The sequence below is a fragment of the Heptranchias perlo genome, chromosome 13 (assembly GCF_035084215.1).
Source record: "Heptranchias perlo isolate sHepPer1 chromosome 13, sHepPer1.hap1, whole genome shotgun sequence".
Taxonomy (NCBI): domain Eukaryota; kingdom Metazoa; phylum Chordata; class Chondrichthyes; order Hexanchiformes; family Hexanchidae; genus Heptranchias; species Heptranchias perlo.
In genome coordinates, this window is record NC_090337.1 from 61,384,288 (window position 1) to 61,410,568 (window position 26,281).

The 26,281-nt window shown below is 44.8% G+C and overlaps 1 protein-coding gene across 2 annotated transcripts in view; it reads left to right on the forward strand.

The window, feature by feature from the left end:
* The first annotated feature begins 914 nt into the window (after window positions 1-914).
* Window positions 915-26,281, forward strand: part of sned1 (sushi, nidogen and EGF-like domains 1) — a 124,378-nt gene continuing 99,011 nt past the window's right edge. For both annotated transcript variants that reach the window (XM_067995578.1, XM_067995579.1), the window contains exon 1: window positions 915-1,230. In XM_067995578.1, coding sequence (XP_067851679.1) covers window positions 1,021-1,230 — 210 coding nt within the window. In that variant the 5' untranslated portion in view covers window positions 915-1,020. The remainder of the gene's footprint in view (window positions 1,231-26,281) is intronic.

Consider the following 26,281-nt stretch of genomic DNA (forward strand, 5'->3'; position numbering starts at 1 on the left):
TGAGATATATACAGATCAATGGGAATAGGAATTTCAATGTTATCTGTGGCCAGTGTATGCACTTATGTGGCTCACAAAGACAAAAAGCTTGGAAACTTCTGCTATAGGAGGTTTAGAACAGGACAAGCTACAATCTCCTGACTAGTCTGGGGTGAGATACTCTGCAGTTTTGCTGAGATGAAAATCAGCCCACCATCACTAGTGCATTTATCTCACTCCATCTCCAAACCTCATGTGTTCCTCTCCAATGTGTCAATCCCTCCCAACCCAATCCTTCAGTGTGGCTATCCATCTATCTATCTCCAAACCTGCAGGTATCTGTTTCAGGGAAAATAACGTTACACTGATAGAGTAATGGATGGTCTAATACAGTTAGTATTTATGAACATGTCTGAGGCCTTTACCCCCTATCTAACCTCTGTACCTGACCTGGGTGTACCTCTTGGGATAGTGTAGAGGGAGCTTTTCTCTGTATATAATCCGTGCCATACCTGACCTGGGATTGTTTGATCAAACAGTGTAAAAGGTGCTATATTTTGAGGAACTGTTAATCTTATTGAAATTTGTAAGTTGTAGAATTCTTTGCCACCTTTCCATTGTGCTGAATGCTAAGCTGATTGTGCTTTGATGTATATTTTCTCTCTCTGTGCTGATTTAATCAGTACAGGTTAGTGTTGCTGAGTGAAAGGGACTCCAACAATGACCGGTTGCCAGATTCTCAAGTTTGGAAAAGTTCAGCTTTAAGAAAGTTTTTTTTCCTTTTTGAGGACAGAGTTGGTGAAGTTCACTCTATGTTCGCGTTGATTGGATGGCTGAGTGCCAACCTCTCCGTTTTGATTGGGCGCCGGGCTGCCTGTCAGGCTGGGTGTCAGTTTCAGGAGGTGTCATTGGATGAAATCGCTCCGGGGGAGGAGGCTCCCCGGCCGCATTGTGGATGCCGGGACCCCCCGGTGCAACACACACAAACCCTCCAGGTGACTCGGGGCTGCCGGAGAGGCTGGGACCGTGCGACTGAGGCAGATGGAGCTGCGGGTCCGGGCGCTGCTGGCGGCCGGGGTTGTGCTGGGGCTGCTGGAGGAGATCGCTGGCTCGGTCCCGCTGAGTGATTTTTACCCCTTCGGGCTGGAGAACGGGGACTCGGTCAATGCCAAAGTGGATGATGGAGGCTCGGGGCTGCTGGAGATCTCGCTCAGCTTTCCGTTCTTCGGGGAGAGGCACTCCGGGCTTTACGTGAGTCACACTCGATGCATGTTTCATTCTGAGCTGCTTAGCTCTTTCTCACTGCACCCACTCATTTCACTCCCACCCCCCTACCACCAACATTATACTCCAATGCTGGCAGCAGCTGGCAATCTCTAACCCAACCCCCAACCCCACCATACGAGCTGTCAACCAAAGCCCACCATCTAGGTAGATGCTCATCAACCACCCGCCCCCCCCCCCCCATGGACGCCACCAAAGTCCAGCGGCTCCAACTCCTTGCCCTCTTCTTGATGCTTGATCCTCCTTTGACCCCGGGCACTGTGCCCGTCTTTCATATGCCAGTCCACTGTGCCTGTCGCTCATCATTCATTGGGTGGTCCACCTGCCCCTTACTGTGCACTGCACATTCCACTTGTTACTCGCCGTAAGCTGGGCAGTCAGTCTGCCCCTTGCTGTATGTCGGGCGCTGCATATGCTCCCCAGCATACACTTGGTGCTCCATCTACCCATTATAATACACTGCACCCTGCACCTGTTATTATACAATGTGCACTCCAATTGCACAATATTATGCACTGCGCATTCTGCCTGCCCATTATTATACACTGGGCACTCTACCTACTCATTATTATACACTGCGTCCACCACCACCCACTGTTATACACTGGGCACTCCAACTGACGATTATCATACATTGGGCATTCTGCCTATCAAGTATTGTACACTGGGCACTCCACCTGTCCATTATTATACACTGGGTATTCTACCTGCCCATTATTATACACTGGGCACTCTGCCAATTATTATTAACTTGGTGCTCTGTCTGCTTCTCATTATACATCAGGTGCTCTCCCTATCCATTATTATACACTGCGTCCTCCGTCTGCCCATTATTATACACAGGGCACTTTGCTCATTATTATACACTGGGCATTCCACTTGTCCATTATTATACACTGGGCACTCTACTTGCCCATTATTATACATCGGGCATTCTGCTTGCCCATTATTATACACTGGGCACTCTGCCCATTATTATACACTGGGCACTCTGCCCATTATTATACACTGGGCACTCTGCTCATTGTTATGCACTAGGTGCTCTGTCTATTAGTATACACTGGACATTCTACCTGCATAGTGTTATACACTGGGCATTCTACCTGTCTAGTATTATACACTGGGCATTCTACCTGTCTAGTATTATACACTGGGCATTCTGCCTGTCTAGTATTATACACTGGGCATTCTGCCTGTCTAGTGTTATACACTTGGCATTCTGCCTGTCTAGTGTTATACACTGGGCATTCTACCTGTCTAGTGTTATACACTGGGCATTCTGCCTGTCTAGTGTTATACACTGGGCATTCTGCCTGTCTATTATTATACACTGGGCATTCTACCTGACTATTATACACTGGGCATTCTGCCCGTCTAGTATTATACACTGGGCATTCTGCCCATCTAGTATTATACACTGGGCATTCTGCCCGTCTAGTATTGTACACTGGGCATTCTCCCCGTCTAGTATTGTACACTGGGCATTCTGCCTGTCTAGTATTGTACACTGGGCATTCTGCCCGTCTAGTATTGTACACTGGGCATTCTGCCCGTCTAGTATTGTACACTGGGCATTCTGCCCGTCTAGTATTGTACACTGGGCATTCTGCCCATCTAGTATTGTACACTGGGCATTCTGCCCATCTAGTATTGTGCACTAGGCATTCTGCCCATCTAGTATTGTACACTGGGCATTCTGCCCATCTAGTATTGTACACTGGGCATTCTGCCCATCTAGTATTGTACACTGGGCATTCTGCCCGTCTAGTATTGTACACTGGGCATTCTGCCTGTCTATTATTATACACTGGGCATTCTGCCTGTCTATTATTATACACTGGGCATTCTGCTTGTCTATTATTATACACTGGGCATTCTGCTTGTCTATTATTATACACTGGGCATTCTGCTTGTCTATTATTATACACTGGGCATTCTGCCTGTCTATTATTATACACTGGGCATTCTGCCTGTCTATTATTATACACTGGGCATTCTGCCTGTCTATTATTATACACTGGGCATTCTGCCTGTCTATTATTATACACTGGGCATTCTGCTTGTCTATTATTATACACTGGGCATTCTGCCTGTCTATTATTATACACTGGGCATTCTGCTTGTCTATTATTATACACTGGGCATTCTGCCTGTCTATTATTATACACTGGGCATTCTGCCTGTCTATTATTATACACTGGGCATTCTGCCTGTCTATTATTATACACTGGGCATTCTGCCTGTCTATTATTATACACTGGGCATTCTGCCTGTCTATTATTATACACTGGGCATTCTGCCTGTCTATTATTATACACTGGGCATTCTGCCTGTCTATTATTATACACTGGTCATTCTGCCTGTCTATTATTATACACTGGGCATTCTGCTTGTCTATTATTATACACTGGGCATTCTGCTTGTCTATTATTATACACTGGGCATTCTGCTTGTCCATTATTATGCACTGGGCACTCTGCCAATTATTATTAACTTGGTGCTCTGCCTGCTACATATTATACATCAGGTGCTCTGCCTATCCATTATTATACACTGCGTCCTCCGCCTGCTTACTTTTTATACTCTGGGCACTTTACCTGCACATTATTATACACTTGGCACTCTACCAATTATTAACTTGGTGCTCTACCTGCGAATCATTATATACCAGGGGCTCTGCCTATCCATTATTATGCACTGCGCTCTCCACCTGCTTACTTTTTACACACTGGGCATTCTACTTGCCCATTATTTTACACTGGATACACTGCTTATTATTATACACTGGGCACTCTGCCAATTATTATTAACTTGGTGCTCTGCCTGCTACTGACTGTACACCAGGTGCTCTGCCTATCCATTATTATACACTGGGCATTCTGCCTGTCTATTATTATACACTGGGCACACCACCCATTATTAAGCACTGGGCACTCTGCCAATTATTATTAATTTGGTGCTCTGCCTGCTACTCATTATCTACCAGGTGCTCTGCCTATCCATTAATAATGTGGAAATGCCGGTGATGGACTGGGGTTGACAATTGTAAACAATTTTACAACACCAAGTTATAGTCCAGCAATTTTATTTTAAATTCAATTTAAAATAAAATTGCTGGACTATAACTTGGTGTTGTAAAATTGTTTACAATTATCCATTAATATACACTGCATCCTCCACCTGCTTTTCATACACTCGGCAATGTACTTGCTCATTATTATACACTGAGCATTCTACTTGCCCATTACATGCTGCACTTTGTTCATTATTAAACACTGGAAACGGCACCTGACCATTATTGGACACTGGGCAATCTAACTACCTATTACTCACTGGGTGCTCTACTAGCTCATTATTATGGACTGGGTGGTCTACCTGCCCATTATAATACACTGGGCACTCTGCCTGCCCATTATTATACACTGGGCACTCTGCCTGCCCATTATAATACACTGGGCACTCTGCCTGCCCATTATAATACACTGGGCACTCTGCCTGCCCATTATAATACACTGGGCATTCCGCCTGCCCATTATAATACACTGGGCATTCCACCTGCCTATTTTTTTTTATTCGTTCATGGGATGTGGGCGTCGCTGGCGAGGCCGGCATTTATTGCCCATCCCTAATTGCCCTTGAGAAGGTGGTGGTAAGCCGCCTTCTTGAACCGCTGCAGTCCGTGTGGTGATGGTTCTCCCACAGTGCTGTTAGGAAAGGAGTTCCAGAATTTTGACCCAGCGACGATGAAGGAATGGCGATATATTTCCAAGTCGGGATGGTGTGTGACTTGGAGGGGAACGTGCAGGTGGTGTTGTTCCCATGTGCCTGCTGCTCTTGTCCTTCTAGGTGGTAGAGGTCGCGGGTTTGGGAGGTGCTGTCGAAGAAGCCTTGGCGAGTTGCTGCAGTGCATCCTGTGGATGGTACACACTGCAGCCACAGTGCGCCGATGGTGAAGGGAGTGAATGTTTAGGGTGGTGGATGGGGTGCCAATCAAGCGGGCTGCTTTGTCCTGGATGGTGTCGAGCTTCTTTAGTGTTGTTGGAGCCGCACTCATCCAAGGAAGTGGAGAGTATTCCATCACACTCTTGACTATGCACTGGGTTCTCTGCCTGCTCATTATTATACATGGAGCACACTACCTGCGCATTGATACACTGGGCAATCTACCTACCTATTATTATACGGTGGGTGCTCTGCCTGCTCATTATTATACACTGGACACTCAGCCCATTATTATACACTGGGCTTTCTGCCCATTATTATACACAAGCATTCTACTTGCCCATTGTTATACTCTGCCAATTATTATTAACTTGCTGTTCTGCCTGCTCCTCATTATACACCAGCTACTCTGCCTATGCAATATTATACACTGCGTCTTCTACCTGCTTACTTTTTATACACTAGGCATTTAACTTCCCCACTATTATACACTGGGCAATCTGCCGATTATTATATACTGGGTGCTCCACCTGCCCTTTATTATCAACTGGACACTCTGCTCATTTTTATACACTAGGTGCTCCACTCATTATTATACTCTAGGCATTCTGCCTGCCCATTACTGGACATTCTACTTGACCACTTACACACTGGGCACTCTTCTTGCCCATTGTTATACACTGGGACCCGCTAATTGCCTACTATTATTCAGTGTTGCACCCTATTTGCCCATTATTATACACTGGGTTCTCTGTCTGCTCATTATTATACATTGGGCACTCTGCCCATTATTATGCACTGGGCACTCCAGCTGCCCATTACTATACACTGGGCACTCTTCTTGCCCATTATTATACAGTGTTGCACTCTTCTTGCCCAGTATTATAAACTGAACACTCTGCCAATTAATATGCATTGGGAACTCTGCCCTTTATTATACACTAGCCAATCTGCCAATTATTATACACTGCGTGCTCTGCTGCCAATTATTTTACACTAGATGTTCCAACTACCCATTATTATACATTGGGCACTCTACCTGCCCATTATTGGACACTGGGCACTCTGCCTGCCAATTATTATACACTGACGACACTGCCAATGAATATGCATTGGGCACTCTGCCCATTATAATACACTGGCCGCTCTGCCAATTATTATACAGTGGGTTCTCTACTTGCTCATTATTATACACTGGAAACTACCTGCCCATTATTGGATACTGGGCAATTTACCTGCTTATTATTATAAGCTGGGTGCTCTTCCAGCTCACTATTATATACTGGGCACTCTACTTTATGGGCAGGTGGAGTGCCTAGTGCATCATAATGCATCCATTATGATGCACTGGGCACTCTACCTGCCCATAATGATAAACTGGGCACCACCTGCTCATTAAAATACACTGGGTATTATGCCTGATCATTATGATACACATTGCACTCTATCTGCCTATTATTATACACTGGGTGCTCTGCCTGCCCATTATTATACACTGTGTCCTCCACCTCCCCGTCATTATACACTTGGCATCTACTTGCCCATTATTATACACTGGCCACTCTGCCAATTATTATACACTAGGTGCTCTGCCTATTATTACACACTGGGTGATCTGCGTACCCATTATTATACACTGGGCACTCTGCCAATTATTAGTAACTTGGTGCTGTGCCTGCTCCTTATTATACACCAGGTGTTTTGCCTATCCATTATTATACATTGCGTCCTTTACCTCCCTATTAATATACACTGAGCATTCTACTTGCCCATAATTATACAATAGGTGCTCGACTGCTCATTATCATACACTGGGTGCTCTGCTGCTCATTATTATACACCAGGCACTCTGCCAGTTATTATTAACTTGGTGCTCTGCCTGTTCATCATTATACGCTGGGCACTGCACCTGTCCATTATTATACATTAGGCACTCTGCTCATTATTAGACACCAGAAGCCCTGCCTGCCCATTATTGGTTACTGGGCAATCTAACTGCCTTATTATATACTGAGCAATCTACATGCCTAATAATACATGCTGGGTGCTGTGCCAGCTTGTTATTATGCATTGGGTAATCTACCTGCCCATTATGATACACTAGGCATTCTACTTGCCCATTATTATACATTGGGCACTCTGCCAATTATTATTAGCTTAGTGCACTGCCTGCTGCTCATAATACACCAAGTGTTCTGCTTATCCATTATTATACACTGCGCCCTCCTCCTGCCCATTATTGTACACTGGGCTCTCTGCCAATTATTATACACTGGGTGCTTCAGCTGCCCATTATTATACACTGATTATTGGACACTGGGCATTTTGCCTGCCAATTATTATACACTGTGCCCACCACCTGCCCACTATTATACACTGGCCACTCCACCTACCCATTATAATACACTGGCCACTCCACCTGCCCATTATGAAATACTGGCCACTCCATCTGCCCATTATTATACACTGGGCACTCCACCTGACCATTATTATATGCTGGGCACTGCCTGACTATTATACATTGGCCACTCTGCCTGCCCATTATTATACATTGGGCATTTCATGTGCCCGTTATTGGATACTGGGCAGTCTAACTGCCTATTATTACATGCGGAGTGCTCTGCCAGCTCATTATTGACGATATGGCTACTGCCTGTCCATTATGATACACTGGGCACACTGACTGGCTATCATTATACACTGGGCATTCTGCCTGCCCATTATTATACACTGGGCATTCTGCCTGCCCATTATTATACATTGGGCACTCTGCCTGCCCGTTATTATTCACTGGGCACTCTACTTGCCCATTATTATAAACTGGCCACTCTGCCAATTATTATACACTGTGCACTCTGCTGCCTATTATTGTGCACTGGGAGCTCCACCTGCCCTTTATTATACACAGGGCACTCTGCACATTATTATACACTGGAAAATTTACCTGCCTATTATTATAAACTGGCCACTCTGCCAATTATTATTAACTTGTTGCTCTGCTTGCTCCTCATTATGTGTGCCCTTTATTGCCTATTAATATACACTGGGCATTCCACTTGCCCATTATTATACACTGGGTGCTCCACCTGCCTATTATTATACACTGGGCATTCTGCCAATTATTAGTAATTTGGTACTCTGCCTTCTCCTCATTGTACACATTCTGCCTGCTCTGGGTGCTCTGCTGCTCATTATCATACACCAGGTACTCTGTTAATTATTATTAGGTTGCTGCTGTGCCTGCCCATCATTATACACCCTGTCCACCATCTGCCTATTATTATACACTGGACACACCACCAATTATTATTAACTTGGTGCTCTGCCTTCTCCTCAATATACACCAAGTGCTTTGACTGTCCATTATTATACACTGCATCCTTTAGCTGCCTATTAATACACACTGGGCATTCTACTTGCCCATTATGATAAACTGGGCGCTCGACTGCTCATTATTATATACCAGGCACTCTGCCAGTTATTATTAACTTGATGCTCTGCATGCCCATCATTATACACCCTGTCTACCACCTGCCCATTATTATACATTGGGCACACCACCTGTACATTATTGAATACTGGGCAATCTAGCTGCCCGTTATGATACACTGGACATTCTGCCTGCCCATTATTTTTATCCTGGGCAGTCCACCTGCAAGTTATTATTGTTCACATTGCCTGCCTATTATTATACACTGAGCGCTCTGCCTGCCCATTAGGATACACTGGGCAGTCTATCTGACTAATATTATACACTGGGCACACTTACTGCCTGTTATGATGCACTGGGCAATCCACCTGCCCATTACTGTACATTGGGTACCACCTATTATTGTACACTGGGCATAATACCTTTCCATTATGATACATTGTGCACTCCACCTGCTCATTTTATACACTGGGCACTCTGCCAATTATTACTTGGTGCTCTGCCTGCTCCTCGTTATATATCAGGTGTTCTGTCTATCCATTATTGTACACTGCCCATTAGTTTACACTGGGCACTCTGCCAATTATTATTAACTTGGTGCTCTGCCTGCTCCTCATTACACACCAGGTGCTCTGTCTGCCCATTATTATACACTGGGCACTCCACCTGCCCATTATTATACACTGGGCACTCCACCTGCCCATTATTATACACTGGGCACTCCACCTGCCCATTATTATACACTGGGCACTCCAACTGCCCATTGTTATACACTGGACACTCTGCCCATTATTATACTTTGGGCAATCCATCTGCCGATTTTTATACAATGAACACTCTACTTGCCCATCATTATACATTGCATCCACCACCTGTCCATTATGATACATTGGGCACTCCACCGGCCCATTCTTATACACTGGGCATGCCACCTGCCCATTCTTATACACTAGGCACTCCACCGGCCCATTATTATACACTAGGCACTCCACCGGCCCATTATTATACACTAGGCACTCCACCGGCCCATTATTATACACTAGGCACTCCACCGGCCCATTATTATACACTGGGCATTCTACTCATTATTATACACTAGGTGCTTCACCTGCCCATTATTATACACATTATTATACAATAGGCATTCTGCCTGCCCATTATTAAATGCTACGTCCTCCTCCTGCCAATTATTATACACTAGGCACTCCGCCAATTATTAGTAATTTCTTGCTCTACCTTTTCCTTATACACATTCTGGGTGCTCTGTGCTCATTATCATACACTGGTTGTACTGCTGCTAATTATTATACACCAGGCACTCTGCCAATTATTATTTATTTGTTTCTCTGCCCACCCATCATTACACACCCTGCCCACCATCTGCCCATTATTATACACTGGGCACACCACCTGTACATTACATTGAACACTGGGCAATTTACCTGTCTATTATCATACACTGGCCACTCCGCCAATTATTATTAACTTGGTGCTTTGCCTTCTCCTCATTACACAACAGGTGATTTGCCTGTCCATTATTATACACTGCGTCATTTACCTACCTATTAATACACACTGGGCATTCTACTTGCCCATTACTATACACTTGGTGCTCGACTGCTCATCATCATACACTGGATGCTCTGTGCTCATTACCATGCACTGGATGTACTGCTGCCTATTATTATTAACTTGGTTCTCTGCCTGCCCATACACCCTGTCCACCACCGGTTGATTATTATACACTGGGTACTCCACCTGTACATTATTGAATATTGGGCAATCTAACTGCCTCTTATTATACACTGGATAATCTAGCTGCCCGTTATAATGCACTGAGCATTCTGCCTGCCCATTATTATACATTGGGCAGTCCACCTGCAAATTATTATACACTGGGCACTTTACCTGCCTATTATTGTACACTGGTTGTTGTGCCTGCCCATCATGATACACTGGGCAATCCACATGCCCATTATTATACACTGGGCACTCTACCTGCCTATTATTGTACATTGGGCATACTACCTTCCCATTATGATACACTAGACTCTCCACCTGCTCATGATTATACACTGGGCACTCTGCCAATTATTATTAACTTGGTGCTCTGCCTGCTCCTCATTATACACCAGGTTCTCTGCCTATCTATTATTATACACAGCGTCCTCTACCTGCCCATTATTATACACTGGGCATTCTACTTGCCCATCAATATACATTGCGACCACCAGCTGCCCATTATTATACACTGGCCACTCCATCTGCCCATTATTGTACATTGGGCATGCCATCTGCCCATTTTTATACACTGGACACTCTACCTGCCTATCATACATTGCGTCCACCACTTGCCCATTATTATACACTGGACACTCTGCTCATCTTTATGCATTGGGTGCTCTGTCCATTACTATACACTGGGCACTTTATCGGCTTATTATTATACACTGGCCACTCCACCTGCCCATTATTATGGACTGGGCGCTCCACCTGCCCATTATTATACACTGGCACTCTACCTGCCCATCAATATACACTGCGACCACCAGCTGCCCATTATTATACACTGGGCACTCCATCTGCCCATTATTGTACGTTGGGCACGCCATCTGCCCATTTTTATACACTGGACACTCTACCTGCCTATCATACATTGCGTCCACCACTTGCCCATTATTATACACTGGACACTCTGCTCATCTTTATGCATTGGGTGCTCTGTCCATTACTATACACTGGGCACTTTATCGGCTTATTATTATACACTGGCCACTCCACCTGCCCATTATTATGGACTGGGCGCTCCACCTGCCCATTATTATACACTGGCACTCTACCTGCCCATCAATATACACTGCGACCACCAGCTGCCCATTATTATACACTGGGCACTCCATCTGCCCATTATTGTACGTTGGGCACGCCATCTGCCCATTTTTATACACTGGACACTCTACCTGCCTATCATACATTGCGTCCACCACTTGCCCATTATTATATACTGGACACTCTGCTCATCTTTATACATTGGGTATTCTGTCTATTATTATACACTGGGCACTTCACCGGCTTATTATTATACACTGGGCATTCTATTTGCCCATTATTATGGACTGGGCACTCCACCTGCCCATTATTATACACTGGGCATGCTGCCCTGTGTTGTACACTTGGTACTCTGCCTGCCCATTATTATACACGGTGCATTCTGCCCGAGATAAACTAGGAAATTATAGGCTTATTAGTCTAATATCAGTTGTTGGGATGGTGGGGGGGGGATTACTGGAATCTGTCATTAGGGACAGAGTGACTGAGCATTTTGACAAATATGAGCTGATCAGAGAAAGCCAGCATGGATTTGTAAAGGATAAGACATGTCTAACGAACCTAGTTGAATTTTTTGATGCGATAACTAACATGGTAGATAAGGGAGTGTCAATGGGTGTTATTTATATGGACTTCCAGAAAGCATTCAGCAAGGTTCCACATGAGAGACTGTTGACAAAAATGAGACCGCATGGAATTGGAGGCAACCTATTGGCTTGGATAGGGAATTGGTTAGGAGGTAGGAGACAGAGAGTAGGGACAATGGGTATGTACTCAAATTGGCAGGATGTGACTAGTGGTGTCCCCCCAGGGATTTGTACTGGGGCTGCAGCTTTTCACTATATATATAAATGACTTGGATGAAGGAATGGAGAGCTGTATATCCAAGTTTGCTGATGATGCTAAGTTAGGTGGCGCAGTAAGTAAGTGTAAATGGGAGCAGAAAGTTGCAAAGGGACATTGATAGATTAAGTGAGTGGGCAAAACTGTGGCAGATGGAGTTCAATGTGAGAAAGTGTGAAGTCATCCATTTTTGGACCTAAGAAAGATAGATCAGAGTATTTTGAATTAGAAGCTGTGGATGGGCAAAGAGATTTAGGGGTCCACGTACAGAAATCACTAAAAGCTAGTGGACAGGTACAAAAAATAATTTTAAAAGGCTAATGGAATGAAGGCCTTTTTCTCAAGAGGGCTGGAATACAAAGAGGTCGAAGTTATGTTACAGTTGTACAGAGCTCTGGCTAGACCCCATCTGGAGTGCTGCATTCAATTCTGGGCACCGCACCTCAGGAAGGATATATTGGAAAGGGTGCAGCGCAGATTCAACAGAATGATGCCGGGGCTAAAAATGGTTAAATTGTGAGGACAGGTTGCATAGGCTAGGCTCGTATTCCCTTAAATATAGAAGATGAAGGGGTGATCTAATTGTGGTGTTTAAGATGATTAAAGGATTTGATAGGGTAGATAGAGAGAAACAATTTCCTCTGGTGGTAGAGTCCAGAACAAGGGAGCATATCCTTAAAATTAGAGCTGGGGCATTCAGGGCTGATGTCAGGAAGCATTCCTTCACACAAAGGGTAGTGGAAATCTGGAACTCTCCCCAAAAAGCTGTTGAAGCTGTAGGGTCAATTGAAAATTTCAAAATTGAGATTGATAGATTTTTGTTAGGCAAGGGTATTAAAGGTTACGGAACCAAGGCGGGTAAATGGAGTTAATATACAGAACAGCCACGATCTAATTGAATGGCAGATCAGGCTCGAGGGGTTGAATGGCCTACTCCTGTTCCTATGTCCTCCACTTGCCCATTATTATACACTGGACACTGTGCCCATTGTTATACACTGGGTGTTCTGTCCGTTATTATGCACTGGCCACTCCACCTGTCCTTCATTGGACACTGGGCAACCTACCTGCCTATTATTATACACTGCGCCCTCTGCCTGCCCATCATTATACACTGGGTTCTCTGTCAACTCATTATTATACCCTGGACATTATGGCTACCAATTGTGATACACTGGGCATTCCACCTGCCTATTATTACACGCTGCGCACTCTGCTCATTATTACACGCTGCGCACTCTGCTCATTATTACACGCTGCGCACTCTGCTCATTATTATACACTGGGCACTCTGCTCATTATTACACGCTGCGCACTCTGCTCATTATTATACGCTGCGCACTCTGCTCATTATTACACGCTGCGCACTCTGCTCATTATTACACGCTGCGCACTCTGCTCATTATTACACGCTGCGCACTCTGCTCATTATTACACGCTGCGCACTCTGCTCATTATTATACACTGGGCACTCTGCTCATTATTACACGCTGCGCACTCTGCTCATTATTATACGCTGCGCACTCTGCTCATTATTACACGCTGCGCACTCTGCTCATTATTATACGCTGCGCACTCTGCTCATTATTACACGCTGCGCACTCTGCTCATTATTATACACTGGGCACTCTGCTCATTATTACACGCTGCGCACTCTGCTCATTATTATACACTGGGCACTCTGCTCATTATTACACGCTGCGCACTCTGCTCATTATTATACACACCGCCACGCCTTTCTCTATGTGTGATCCTTTCTCTCAGTACTTCAGTAGCTACTTGCTTGTATCAGACAGTCAGGATTAGACTAAGGTAAACTCTGCTCTTGTGCTGTAAAAGTCCAATTGACAGGTCACTCAGCAGGGTTAACCCATGGGTTGGAGTGTTCACCACAAGGAACAGGCAGGTTAATTAATAAACCATGTGGATTTACAAACAGAAGGCGAGTATTTAACCACCTGCCCCAAAGCAAACGATAGTAAAATGGTCAAGTGCTGCTGTTTTCTTTGCAACATGTGCGTTTTTCAAATGTGATCATGGGACAGTTCACTAAACAAATGGTATCTCTGTATCAGGGACTTGAGAATGTATTTGCTGTGTGTAAATATTGATGTGTTATTAATGTGTGCCAGTAACAGAGAAATGTATATAATGGTTCCTGACTATTACTGGGGAATGGCTTTCCATACTGTGGGTATCGATGAGGCACAGTGGTGGCTGGAGGAAGTATCTCCCACCACCTGCAGCCATTAGTGTGATACCACTTTGTTTAGCATCACACTTTGCTATCTGAGTGCCCCCAAACTAGAACTGGAGTGTTTCCAGAGCACAGTCAGTCTTCTTCCAGGGGAAGCCTGAATTCACAAAATCACATGATATTCCCTCTGCAGTGAGGATCCTGGTCCTATTATCAGTGATGGTCTAATTTTATTCCTTTTTATTTAAAAATAATCTCATTATGTGGGGATTCATATCACTTGCTGCTGCAGTCAGGCTTTCCTTCTCAGGTGTGAGAGAGGTGTTGACGGGAGGTAACCGGTTACGGTTACTGGCTTAGTACAAAGAGGAGAAGAGTCAATTCTCTCTTAACTCTCAATTCGCTTTATTCACGCCGTTAGATCATATACATATAGCTTACACGTCTGGTTAGATATAGACATGCAGTTTGCACCAGGTTGTACAGTTTTATACCCAAACTAGTATCTAAACGCTATACCCACTAGGTTTCTCTGACACTCCCTGAGTGGTCACAGAATATAAAGGATAATACCCGAAAAGGAGAGCTGACGCTGGCCAGGCGTTCCGTTCTCTCTCTCTTTCGACGTCGTCTCTACGTCCCTGACGTAGGTTCTTCCACTTCCGCGATGGTTGGTCTCCGGAGTCTTCGCTCTGGCTCCACGCCCCAGATTCTTCATTCTTATTCCGAATCTTATCTCTTCAAGCTGTGCTGTCTCTCTCTCTCCCGTTGGTTTAGGCTTGCTCGCCTAGTCTGTGTCTTCTCCTCATTGGCTCTGTCCCAAGGACTTAGGTAGCATTACCTCATTACTCCTTTTCTAAATAAGGACTTGTGTCTTATCACATCTCCTTTGTCTTTCACAAAACTTAGCTAATTCAAACCGGTTCCAGCCAGCTCAGGACAGCGACTGAACTCAGGTTACTTCAGTTCAAAAGTTGCTTTTGCCCGTGTGTCAGCAGCTGGGAACCTCAAGTTACTGCAGCCCCTGGCCAACAGAGGAGAACTACCCGGTGATCCGTGCGAATCGCTAGTGATGTGTTTCCCAGCACTGTGAAGGGTGTAGTCTGTTAAATGTGTGTGGGGACCTGTTACGGTGATTGGGGATTAATGGGATTGGGAGGGGACATTTGTGATGGTACCACTCACAGCCGTGGGGCATTATTTTGTTTGTAGGGAAGGGGAAATGGAGGGGGGAGGGGGGAAGAGGAAGGGTAAGGAAGGGGAGGGGAAGGAAGAGGAGGGGAAAGGTAAGGAAGGGGTGGGGAGCTAAGGGGGAGGGGAAGGGTAATGGAGAGGAGGGGGAAAGGCAAGGAGAGGGGAGGATAAGGAAGGGGAGGGAGAGGGTAAGAAAGGGGAGGAGAAAAGGTGGGAATGGGAAGGATAAGGAAGGAGAGGGGGAAAGTGGGGAGGGGCAAAGTAAGGAAGGGGAGGGGGAAAGGTAAGGAAGGGAAGGTTAAAATGAGCATAGAATGAGCTGCCGATTCGCGACCGCCCATTTTGTGTTACCGCCGTTAATCCTGACTATCCCATCATTTGTACGACTCTCTGCTGTTAATAGTCAGCTATCTTTCTGCAGTGAGCATGAAGCTTACACCATAATGTGCACAGGAGCCAACACTGAGACACACACGAACTGTACAGTACCAGAAGGGAGTGAATTGTTCCCTTTTATGCAGTGTGTACTTTATTCATTGGCAGTAAAGCGTTTTGGGACATCCTGAGGATGTGAAAAGCACCACATAAATGCAAATCTGTTCTTCCTTCTCACCCCCCTCCCCCCACTTCCTTCCTTCCCTCTCACAATGACAGTTCCTGAACATGTACAGTACATGATGTGGAGATGCCGGTGATGGACTGGGGTGGACAAATGTAAGGAATCTTACAACACCAGGTTATAGTCCAACAAATTTATTTTAAAATAAATTTGTTGGACTATAACCTGGTGTTGTAAGATTCCTTACATATGTACAGTACACACTAAAGAAGTGGTTATCAATTCACTCCCATTTGGTACTGTACAACTCGGGTGTGAGACAGTGACAGTTTCTATATATGCACAAACCATAAAGTACCAGAAGGTAGTGAATCATTCCCTTTTACCATGTGTCCTCTGCATGTACAGGTACCAGATGGGAACAAATGATTCCCCTTTATCTGATGTTTGCTGGATGCTAAAACTCCATATTGGTGTGTCCTTCAACTGTTTGATGTTTAACTGTCTATCTACTACTACTAAATTCCCTTCCGTCAATTCAGCTGCGACGATGGGGCTGAATGAATTCGCTCCAGTGTTGTTGGTTCTAAACTAACCTGGCCACTCCAGTCATCTGTATCCCTTGCTGTGACAAGTCACTCTTGACATTTTCTATCCAACGCTTCCTTAATCTTCCTCGTCCCCATGTTCCCTATATCTCTCTATGCGAGGTCATGAAAGGTATTCTAACTGTTTCCGTTCTGTCTATCTAATTTTTAAAAAATTGAGATCCCACCCCATTGTCGCTTTTTTTGCAGTCTGTCACCCACCGAAAAGGACCAGTCAATTGCGTGATAAATGCTGGGTTCAACACGACAAAGGTGCTGCTTCTCCGGTCATTACAACTCCATTCCTCCTCCTCCTTCTTATCCTCGATGTGAGGAACCACAAGGAATAAATAAATAAAATGCAATAACAACCAACCAAATGCCCCAGCTTCACACTGCCTGCCAGGCACCAGCTGTGGTTCCAGCACCCTCGAAAGCAACTTCTCCAACCTCCCCGCTCTACAGTTCTATCCCTGCTGGAGCTGGCCTTTAAAAATATTAATAAAAGTCCAAGGACAACATCATTGTAAAGTTTCTTTGTTAGATTCAGAGTATGGACTTTTAATGAAGCTTCAGAAAGCAATGTAGTGAAAGAGCAGGGCTGTGCATTCTAGTTACTTAATGGTTGCAATGATGCGCATATTAACTGTTTAAAGGAAGCATTGCCTGCACTTTTATTTCTTTACAAAAGAAAATTGACAAGAAAGAGACAAAAATCAATTTCTCGCACAACTTGATTATCCAGAAGGTCAGCCAGCATCTGTAAAGAAAGAATAAGTTATTATGTTCCAGATGTATAGTTCTGATGAGGGGCAATGTTGAAGGCTCATTCACCCATCGAGTCTACAGCACAGAAACAGGCCATTCAGCCCAACTGGTCTACACCGGCGTTTATGCTCCACATGAGCCTCCTCCCTCCCTAATTCGTCTAACCCTTCAGCATACCCTTCTATTCCTTTCTCCTTCGTGTGTTTATCTAGCTTCCCCTTAAATGCATCTATGCTATTTGCCTGAACTACTCCTTGTGGTAGCGCGTTCCATATTCTTACCACTCATTGGGTAAAGAAGTTTCTCCTGAATTCCCGATTGGATTTATTAGTGACTATTTTATATTGATGACCTCTAGTTTTGGTCTCCCCCACAAGTGGAAACATTTTCTCTATGTCTACCCTGTCAAACCTTTTCATTGTCTTAAAGACTTCTACCAGGTCACCCCTGAGCCTTCTCTTTTCTAGAGAAAAGAGCGCCAGCCTGTTTAGTCTTTCCTGATAAGTATATCCTTTCAGTTCTGGTATTATTCTTGTGAATCTTTTTTTGTACCTTCTCCAATGCTTCTATATCCTTTGTACAATATGGAGGCCAGAACTGTGCACAATACTCCCAAGTGTGGTCTAATCAAGGTTCCATGCAAGTTTAACATAACTTCTCTGCTTTACAATTCTATCCCCCGGAAATGAACCCCAGTGCTTAGTTTGCCTTTTTTTATGGCCTTATTGGCCTGCGTCGCTACTTTTAGTGAATTGTGAATGTGAATCCCGAGATGCCTTTGCTCCTCTACTCCATTTAGACTCTTATTATCCAAGCAATATGTGTCCTCTTTATTCTTACTACCAAAATGTACCACCTCACACTTATCTATATTGATATTGATTTGCCAATTATACATCCATCCTGCAAATTTATTAATGTCAGTCTTGAAAGCTCCAATTGACCCAGCATCCATAGCCTTTTGGGGAAGAGATTCCAGATTTCTACCACCATTGGTGTGAAAAAGTGCTTCCTCCTTTCCCTCACTGAACTAACTAATTTTAAGATTACGTCCACTCATTCTTGATTCCTCCACCAGAGGAAATAGTTTCTCTGCAGCTACGCTTTCAAATCCTTTTAACATTTTAAACACCTTGAGCCCCATTCCCCAATCTCCCTCTCTTCCCCCAACCCCCGACACCTATTTCCCTGTCTCCCTATCCCCCAATACCCAGTCCGACCCATCCATTCCAGTCCCTGGTCACCCATTCTTTCCCCCCTGAGCTCCAATTCCCTGCCCTCCAAGCCCCTGTTCACCCTCTTTTCCCCCACCCAGACTCCCAGCTGTTTCTCCACCAGCCGGTCCTGTTTCCTGTCACCCCTAAACAGGGTCTGGCTCTCTGTAGCAGCAGGGTGGGGGAAGGGGGGGGATGACATCACTGAGCTGGAGGCTTCCTTGTGGTGGCAGCCGGTGATGACACAGAACAAAGTGGGGGGGTGGCGGGGGGAGGAGGGGAATGAAATGGCGCTGCTGTAACGAGAAATTTAAAGGGTCAAGTTCTCCTAGGCTGCTAGCAGCTGTGCCTGGGAGATTCATACCATGTTCCGGGAGACTCCACTCCCAGACAATCTGGGAGGTTTGGCAACCCTATAGAGTGAAGGGATCTCTGATAATGGCCTAAGAGGCCTCTCTGAATGCGGCAACTGACACTGGAACTTACTATTGTCCTCAGTTTATCAATTTGCACTTATGAAGAATGCCACAGCCACTTTATCTAGAACTGAACTGATGTGATTTCTTCTCAGAAATACACTGCATGATGCTGTTGTATCTCCTTACATGCTGGTTATACAACAATACAATCTAAAAAGTTCAGCACATCCATTTTGCCACAGATAATAGTGAGGTTTTATATTTGGGGAAGGACAGTGTAAATTAGGTTTTATACACAAGGAAGGGCAGGCGAAGGCACAGGTGTCTGTATAAGAACTGCAGCATACGTGAAGAACACACAAAGACCTGATTCTGATCCTTAAAAACGGAAAGTTATTTAAAACTGTAAGTCGGCAGAGCCAAGGCTTAGAGACCTCAAGTGTGTGCAAGGTTACTGCTGGAGTTTAACCAGCTAAAACCACAAAGCTTACTGGCTCAGAGCACTGGTAAGCTTCCCACTGCTAGTTCACCCTACCTATTAAGTCAATTGTCCTGCAGGGTTATCTGGAATCGAGTGGGAGGAATACCAGCCACCCGTGTCAGGTTTACCCCTCCAAGTCTAATTAACGTTCGATCATCAACAATGCCCCAGAGTACTGCAGACCTGCCCGGTCAAGCTATCACGTTACATATTCTGCCACATATGGTTGGCGTGGTTCCAATTTTGTTCTGCTAATGTTATCCTGGAGCCAACTCAAGTCCTGAGAGAACTCATTTACCTTCTGCCTCTCCCAAACAAGGATGTTGTTTCCTTCCCCAGAGAAGAGGGGAAGGGGAAAGAGAGAGATATACACACACACCATGTTGTGTGGGTAGAGAGAAGAAAGTAAGGTACATTACATTAAGTAAGTTACATTAAGTAAGGGTGTTGGGGGGTGTAGGGAGGTAAGAGACCTTGTTGGAGATAGAGACCCTTTCTGGCTGTGGTGGGACTGACAAAGAGACACCATGTTGAGAGGGGGGGAAAGACAGAGAGACTCAAAGCACCAAAGGATTCGGGAGGGGGTGGGGAGAGGCAGGGATGTGAGACCAGATGAGATTGCAGAGATAGGATATTGCAAGGCAGTGGAGAGATTTGAAGACCAGGATGAGAGGTTTAAATTTAATAAGTTGGGGCTAGGGAGTTAAAGTAGGTCAGTAAGGATGGGGCTGAGGGGCAAGGAGGATTTGGTGTGGGAAAAAATATGTGGTGAAGTACATCATGGTTCCAATCTGTCATAGTGTTGGTAGCAGCAGGATCAGTTTGAGGTGATAAATTAAGAGTGTTGTGCAAGAAATATATCACAGAAAAGTGTATTGACTTAAGTGCAACTTTTCCGAAGGGTGTTGGTATACATAAGCTGAAGATGCCTCGTAACCACGCTGTCCACTGTTACTGTAACCTCGGCCTCTGCAGATTGAAAATGGCTTGCTTATATCACCATTTTTCATTGATTTGGATATTTTGTTTTGTTGGTCTTTTTAATTAAATTTCTGACAAGCTATTTTTAATGGTGTGGGATTTGGTAGATAATGGACAGAATCAAGGTTTCATCCGTTCACTGGGTGCTCTGCCCAAGGGTCTACTGTTCCTTTTGTTCTTATCTCGTCGATGGCCCATCGGGCAAAGGCTCCAGGTTTGAAATCTGGCTCTTGCTATATTGACTGATCATCTCAGCGGGGTTGGCAGCAGGGTCGCTACAACAGAGATGCTCCCGGCTCGTGTGGAATCAGAAACAACAACAACTTGCATTTACACAGCACCTTTAATGTAGTAAAACATCCCAAGGAGCTTCACAGGAGCGATTATCAAACAAAATTTGACACCGAGCCACATAAGGCGATATTAGCAGAGGAAGCTTGGTCAAGGAGGCAGGTTTTAAGGAGCGTCATAAAGGAGGAGAGAGAGAGAGAGAGAGAGACAGAGCGGTTTAAGGATGGAATTCCAGAGCATAAGGCCGAGACAGCTGAAGGTAGGGCAAAGGAAGCCGGGGATGCTAAAGAGGCCAGAATTGGGGGAGCGCAGAGATCGCCCATCTACGCCCCTGCCACAACTCATCTCGGAGATCTCGGAGGGTTGTAGGGCTGGAGGAGGTTATAGAGATAGGGAAGGGCGAGGCCATGGAGAGAATTGAAAACAAAGATGAGAATTTTAAAATCGAGGCGTTGCCAGACCTGGAGCCAATGTAGGTCAGCGAGCACAGTTTTTTTTTATTCATTCATGGGACTGGGGCATCGCTGGCAAGGCCAGCATTTATTGCCCATCCCTAATTGCCCTTGAGAAGGTGGTGATGAGCTGTCTTCTTGAACCACTGCAGTCCGTGTGATGAAGGTACTCCCACAGTGCTGTTAGGTAGAGAGTTCCAGGATTTTGATGCAGCGACGATGAAGGAACGCCGATATATTTCCAAGTCAGAATGGTGTGTGACTTGGAGGGATCGTGCAGGTTGTGGGTGATGCATGAACGGGACTTGGTGTGAGTTAGGATATGGGCAGCAGAGTTTTGGATGATCTCACATTATGGAGGATGCAAGGTGGGAGGCCGGCCAGGAGAGTCTAGTGGTAACAAAGGCATGGATGAGGGTTTCAGCAGCAGATGAGCTGAGACAGGGGCGTAGACAGGCAATGTTATGTAGATGGAAGTAGGTGGTCTTGGTGATGGAGGGGATATAGGGTCGGAAGCTCATCTCAGGATCAAATAGGACGCCACGGTTGCAAAGGTTAGAGGAGGTGAGAAAACTGTCGGGGGAAATTTAAATAAAGGAATTGGAGTTTCAGCTATTTACTGACCGGTTCACCCGAGGGCAAAGCGTCCATGTGGTGTTATAAACGCAACAATGTCCCCAAAGTTATTGGAGGCCCTGGTACCTGGGATCCCTTTTCACCTTCAGAATTCAGGAATTGATAATTCAAGGGGAACAGAATGACAAATTTCAAACAGTTCATTCAAATGGGATGGGATTAACCAAGTGCTATATTACACTAACCCTGTGACACTGATCGCTGGACTGAGGCCAAAGGTAACATTTGCTTTCCAACAAAAACAATCATTGAAGAAATAAAGTGCTGGCAAGCTGAGTTAGTGGTTTTTAAACATCCCTTTATATTTATGTGCCTCTTTTATCAGTGTGAAATATAAAGCATTTAGTTGAAACTTGTTGGTTTCCTGATGGAACGTCCCAATGTTAATTGGCCATTTGGAATGGTGCAGTCATGCAGTGTATTGGAGCACCAACAGATGGCAGCACCAATTTGCAGTGCAGGTTTGATTGCCCATCCCCCTCCCCACCTCCCAGTCCATTGGGTGATGGTGGGGTAGGCAGTGAGCAGGGGACTAGAGGTAAGTGGAGACAGTGGACCTTGAGTTGCCCTTATGACCCTGCTGGTGGCTGATTGAGAGCAATGCTGGTGAGCGAATCAGAGCAGGTTATCTAGCGCTCATGTGTAGTTAGTGCATGATGTGACCTGAGAATGGAACTGTACAGAGCATCATCGCCATGGGCACTGTCTGTTCCAACTGGTATATTGGGGGGAAGAGGGGAGGGGGAGTGTGGGACAAATGAACTAAATTCAGGACCTCCTCCCCCAGATTTAATCCTGTGGCAATGTCTGGGTTGCTCTCAGTGTGGAAGCAGCAAAGACCAAAGACCCTTTGCATCATAAAATGGGTTTGCAAGTTTTGTTTTGTGTTGGCTGTTACATTGGGCTGAATGACCTTTTCACATCCCTATCAGCTTGCCCCAACCTATATAATCTATGTACACGACCCCTTCAGAATATTTCACTCCCCCCACCATCATGGCATCAACCCATACTTGTCCCCACCTGATTGAATCAGGAATCTGTCCGCTTTTGTTATTGAACGTTTCAGCCAAGTTTGCATTCACTGCTTTCGTTTCAGATCAGCCCAAGACTCCAGTTGTTACTCATTGCTCCTAAAGTTCCATTTAACTCAAACCACCTCTGTTTTTCATTGTATTCTTTAGTCCCCAGTCTAGGTCAGTCCAAACACCTTCACTACTACCTCATCAATCCCTTGCTGAATGTGAAATCTTGGTTTGTGTTTGCTGCCTAGGGTTCAGAACATTCCTGAACAACTGCAAAAATCAACTCATGGGATCTTCGTTGAAGTGATTACGTGGAGTAAACTGGGGCCTAAAGCCTGATTCCTTGGGGGTGGGTGGGGTCAACCAGTAACAATGAAGTTGCAGGGAGGAGGAGGAGGAGGAGGAGTAGTGCATAGAATGGAATATCTGGAGCATGAGAGAAATAAGAGGAAAGATCAGAAGAGCACTGATTCTAAAAGTAAAAACAAAATGCTGGATAAACACAGCAGTCTTCAAACATTTGTAAAGAGAAAAGACAGATTAACATCGGATCTCCAACATTCTAGGAGCACCAATTATAGTTGTATTTTAAAATGGAGAGAACTACACTGTAATTGATTTCAAACTTGTTGGTCCTCGGACAGAATGCCCCCAATGTTATTTAGGCCTTTTGAATGGTGTAGTCATGCAGTGTGTTGGAGCACCAACAGATGGCAGCACCGTTAGTTGGTTGTGATGGGGAGGTTGGAATTAGAGTTGAGGGAGGAATGGGTCTCTCATCATTTTAGACCTGAATGGCTTCTGTAATCTAATTGCTGGAACAAATATCATTTTAAAATTTCTGCTATAATTGCCATTACTCATCTTTTCCACTTGTACTAGATACTCTGAATATACTTATGGAATCTCTCTTCATCTCTTACTCATCAGACATTAGGATTCTCCATTTTTTTTTCACCCTATCGTTTACTTCGTGTATATTTCCTTATCTTGCCCTTTCCTTTAAATTTATTTAAAACATTTTCATTTCCCCTTTGTGCTGGTTTTGACCTCCCTAATCACCAGCCCTGTTTCTGTGGCATGCATCTCTGTGGGACCATATCTGGGACATCCTTAAAACATTCCAGCCCTGCTCAGCATTTTCCCTCTTCAGTTTTATTTCCAGCTTTTCTATCTTAAAAGCCGTTATTGGGGTCCCTCTGATGGTTCAGTAACACTGAGTCATGCAGACCGTGTCCTGAGTTAGCTGATCTCAGCCAGAGTGGCAATAGGGCTGCTAAAATTGGCCTCAGGTTACTTGGAATAATGAGGGAGAAAGTCAGCCCAGTTGCTGCTCCTATCTGGTATCAGGTTACTCCTGCTGGAAAGTTTACCTGCAGGTGCTAGTTAGGTTGCAGTTAGAATATTGTGTCCGATTTTGGGCACCCAACTTTGGAAAGGATATGGATAGCATTCAGAATAAATTCACTAAAAATGATAGCAGGGGTGAGATACTTTAGAGGAGAGACTACAGAAACTGGGTCTCATTTCATTGGAGCAGAGAAGGTTAAGAGGAGATCTCATAAAGGTGTTCAAAATTATGAAGGGTTTTGATAGGGAAAAAATATTTCCACTGGTCAGTAACTAGATTTAAGATCACTACCAAAAGAATAAAGAGAGAGATTAAGAAACATTTTTTATGTAGTGTTCTGCCCTACCAGAAAGAGTGGCGGAAGCAGAATCCAGAATCTTCGAATAGTGTCATGGGATCTTTTACATCCAAAAGACGACAGTCCTGACAGTGCAGCACCCCCTCGGTACTGCACTGAAGGGTCAGCCTGAGACTATGTGCTCATGTCCTAGAATCAGGTTTGAACCCACAACCTTCTGACTTCAGAGGGAAGACAGCTACCAACTGAGCCAAGGCTGACACATAAATTGTTCAAATTAGTTTTTGAGCACATTAAAGGAGGTTAAATGGAGTGAACTATTTAAAAAGAAAAGGCTTGATGGGCCTAAAACCTTTCTCATGTTGGTAAAAAAAAACTTATGTAAAATAACAAGTCAAAATTTGAATTTCTGTCCCTTCAGTTTCCAGCAGCACAGAATCCATTGTGTCCCATAGGATCCCAGCAGCACAGGAATCATTGTGTCCCATAGGATCTCTGCAGCACAGGGATCACTGTACCCTATAGGATCCCAGCAGCATGGGGATCACTGTGCCCATAGGATCCCAGCAGCATGGGGATCACCGTGCCCCATAGGATCACTGTGCCCCATAGGATCCCAGCAGCATGGGGATCACCGTGCCCCATAGGATCACTGTGCCCCATAGGATCCCAGCAGCATGGGGATCACCGTGCCCCATAGGATCACTGTGCCCCATAGGATCCCAGCAGCATAGGGATCACTGTGCCCCATAGGATCCCAGCAGCATAGGGATCACTGTGTACTACTGGGTACCAGATCAACTATGTCTATGTTTATCATTCTTAACCAAATCTATATTCCTTCACGCAATAGTTAATCAAAACAGCACTAAGTGATTATGCAGGAATCTGCCCTATTTTCTACTATGTGTAAAAGTAGTTAAGAGACTAAACTCTAGTCTGGTTAGAAACGTGCAATTTTGGTAATTGCCTTCTCCAGTCCAACCACAGTCTAAGTTCGATAATTTTTAGATCCCCCATATTCCATATCTTTTGGCATTTGAAAGATGTAGATCATGTCCTTTTTTAGTTCTCCTTTCCTTGGTCTTTGAGTTTTCATTGCTGAAGACATCCTTAATGCCCTTTGAAGAACCTCTGCCAACACATCAATGTTGTTGAGCAAAACATCACACAATATTCCAAATCTGGCTTTAGCAATGAATTACCAACCACGGGGTAATCAAAGGATATCTTTGAGATCAATCCTGGGTTTTGGGACTATTGATAGGATTGTGTTCACATTCGGGTTGGGTGTTGAAACTTTCCCAAAGCTGCTGCACTTTCTTTCAATCTTCCATTGAACCAGCGCCTTGAGCCAGCACCAGCTGGTTGGATGGGATGTGGTGGATGTGCAACACTAAGTATTTGGTGCAAGTCCAGATAACGTGAAAAGGCCATTCAGCCCATAAAAGCTTATCCCTGCCATACCCCTCGTAGTATGCAGCTGTATTTTGAACAATCCCAATGGCAGATTGTTCCAAG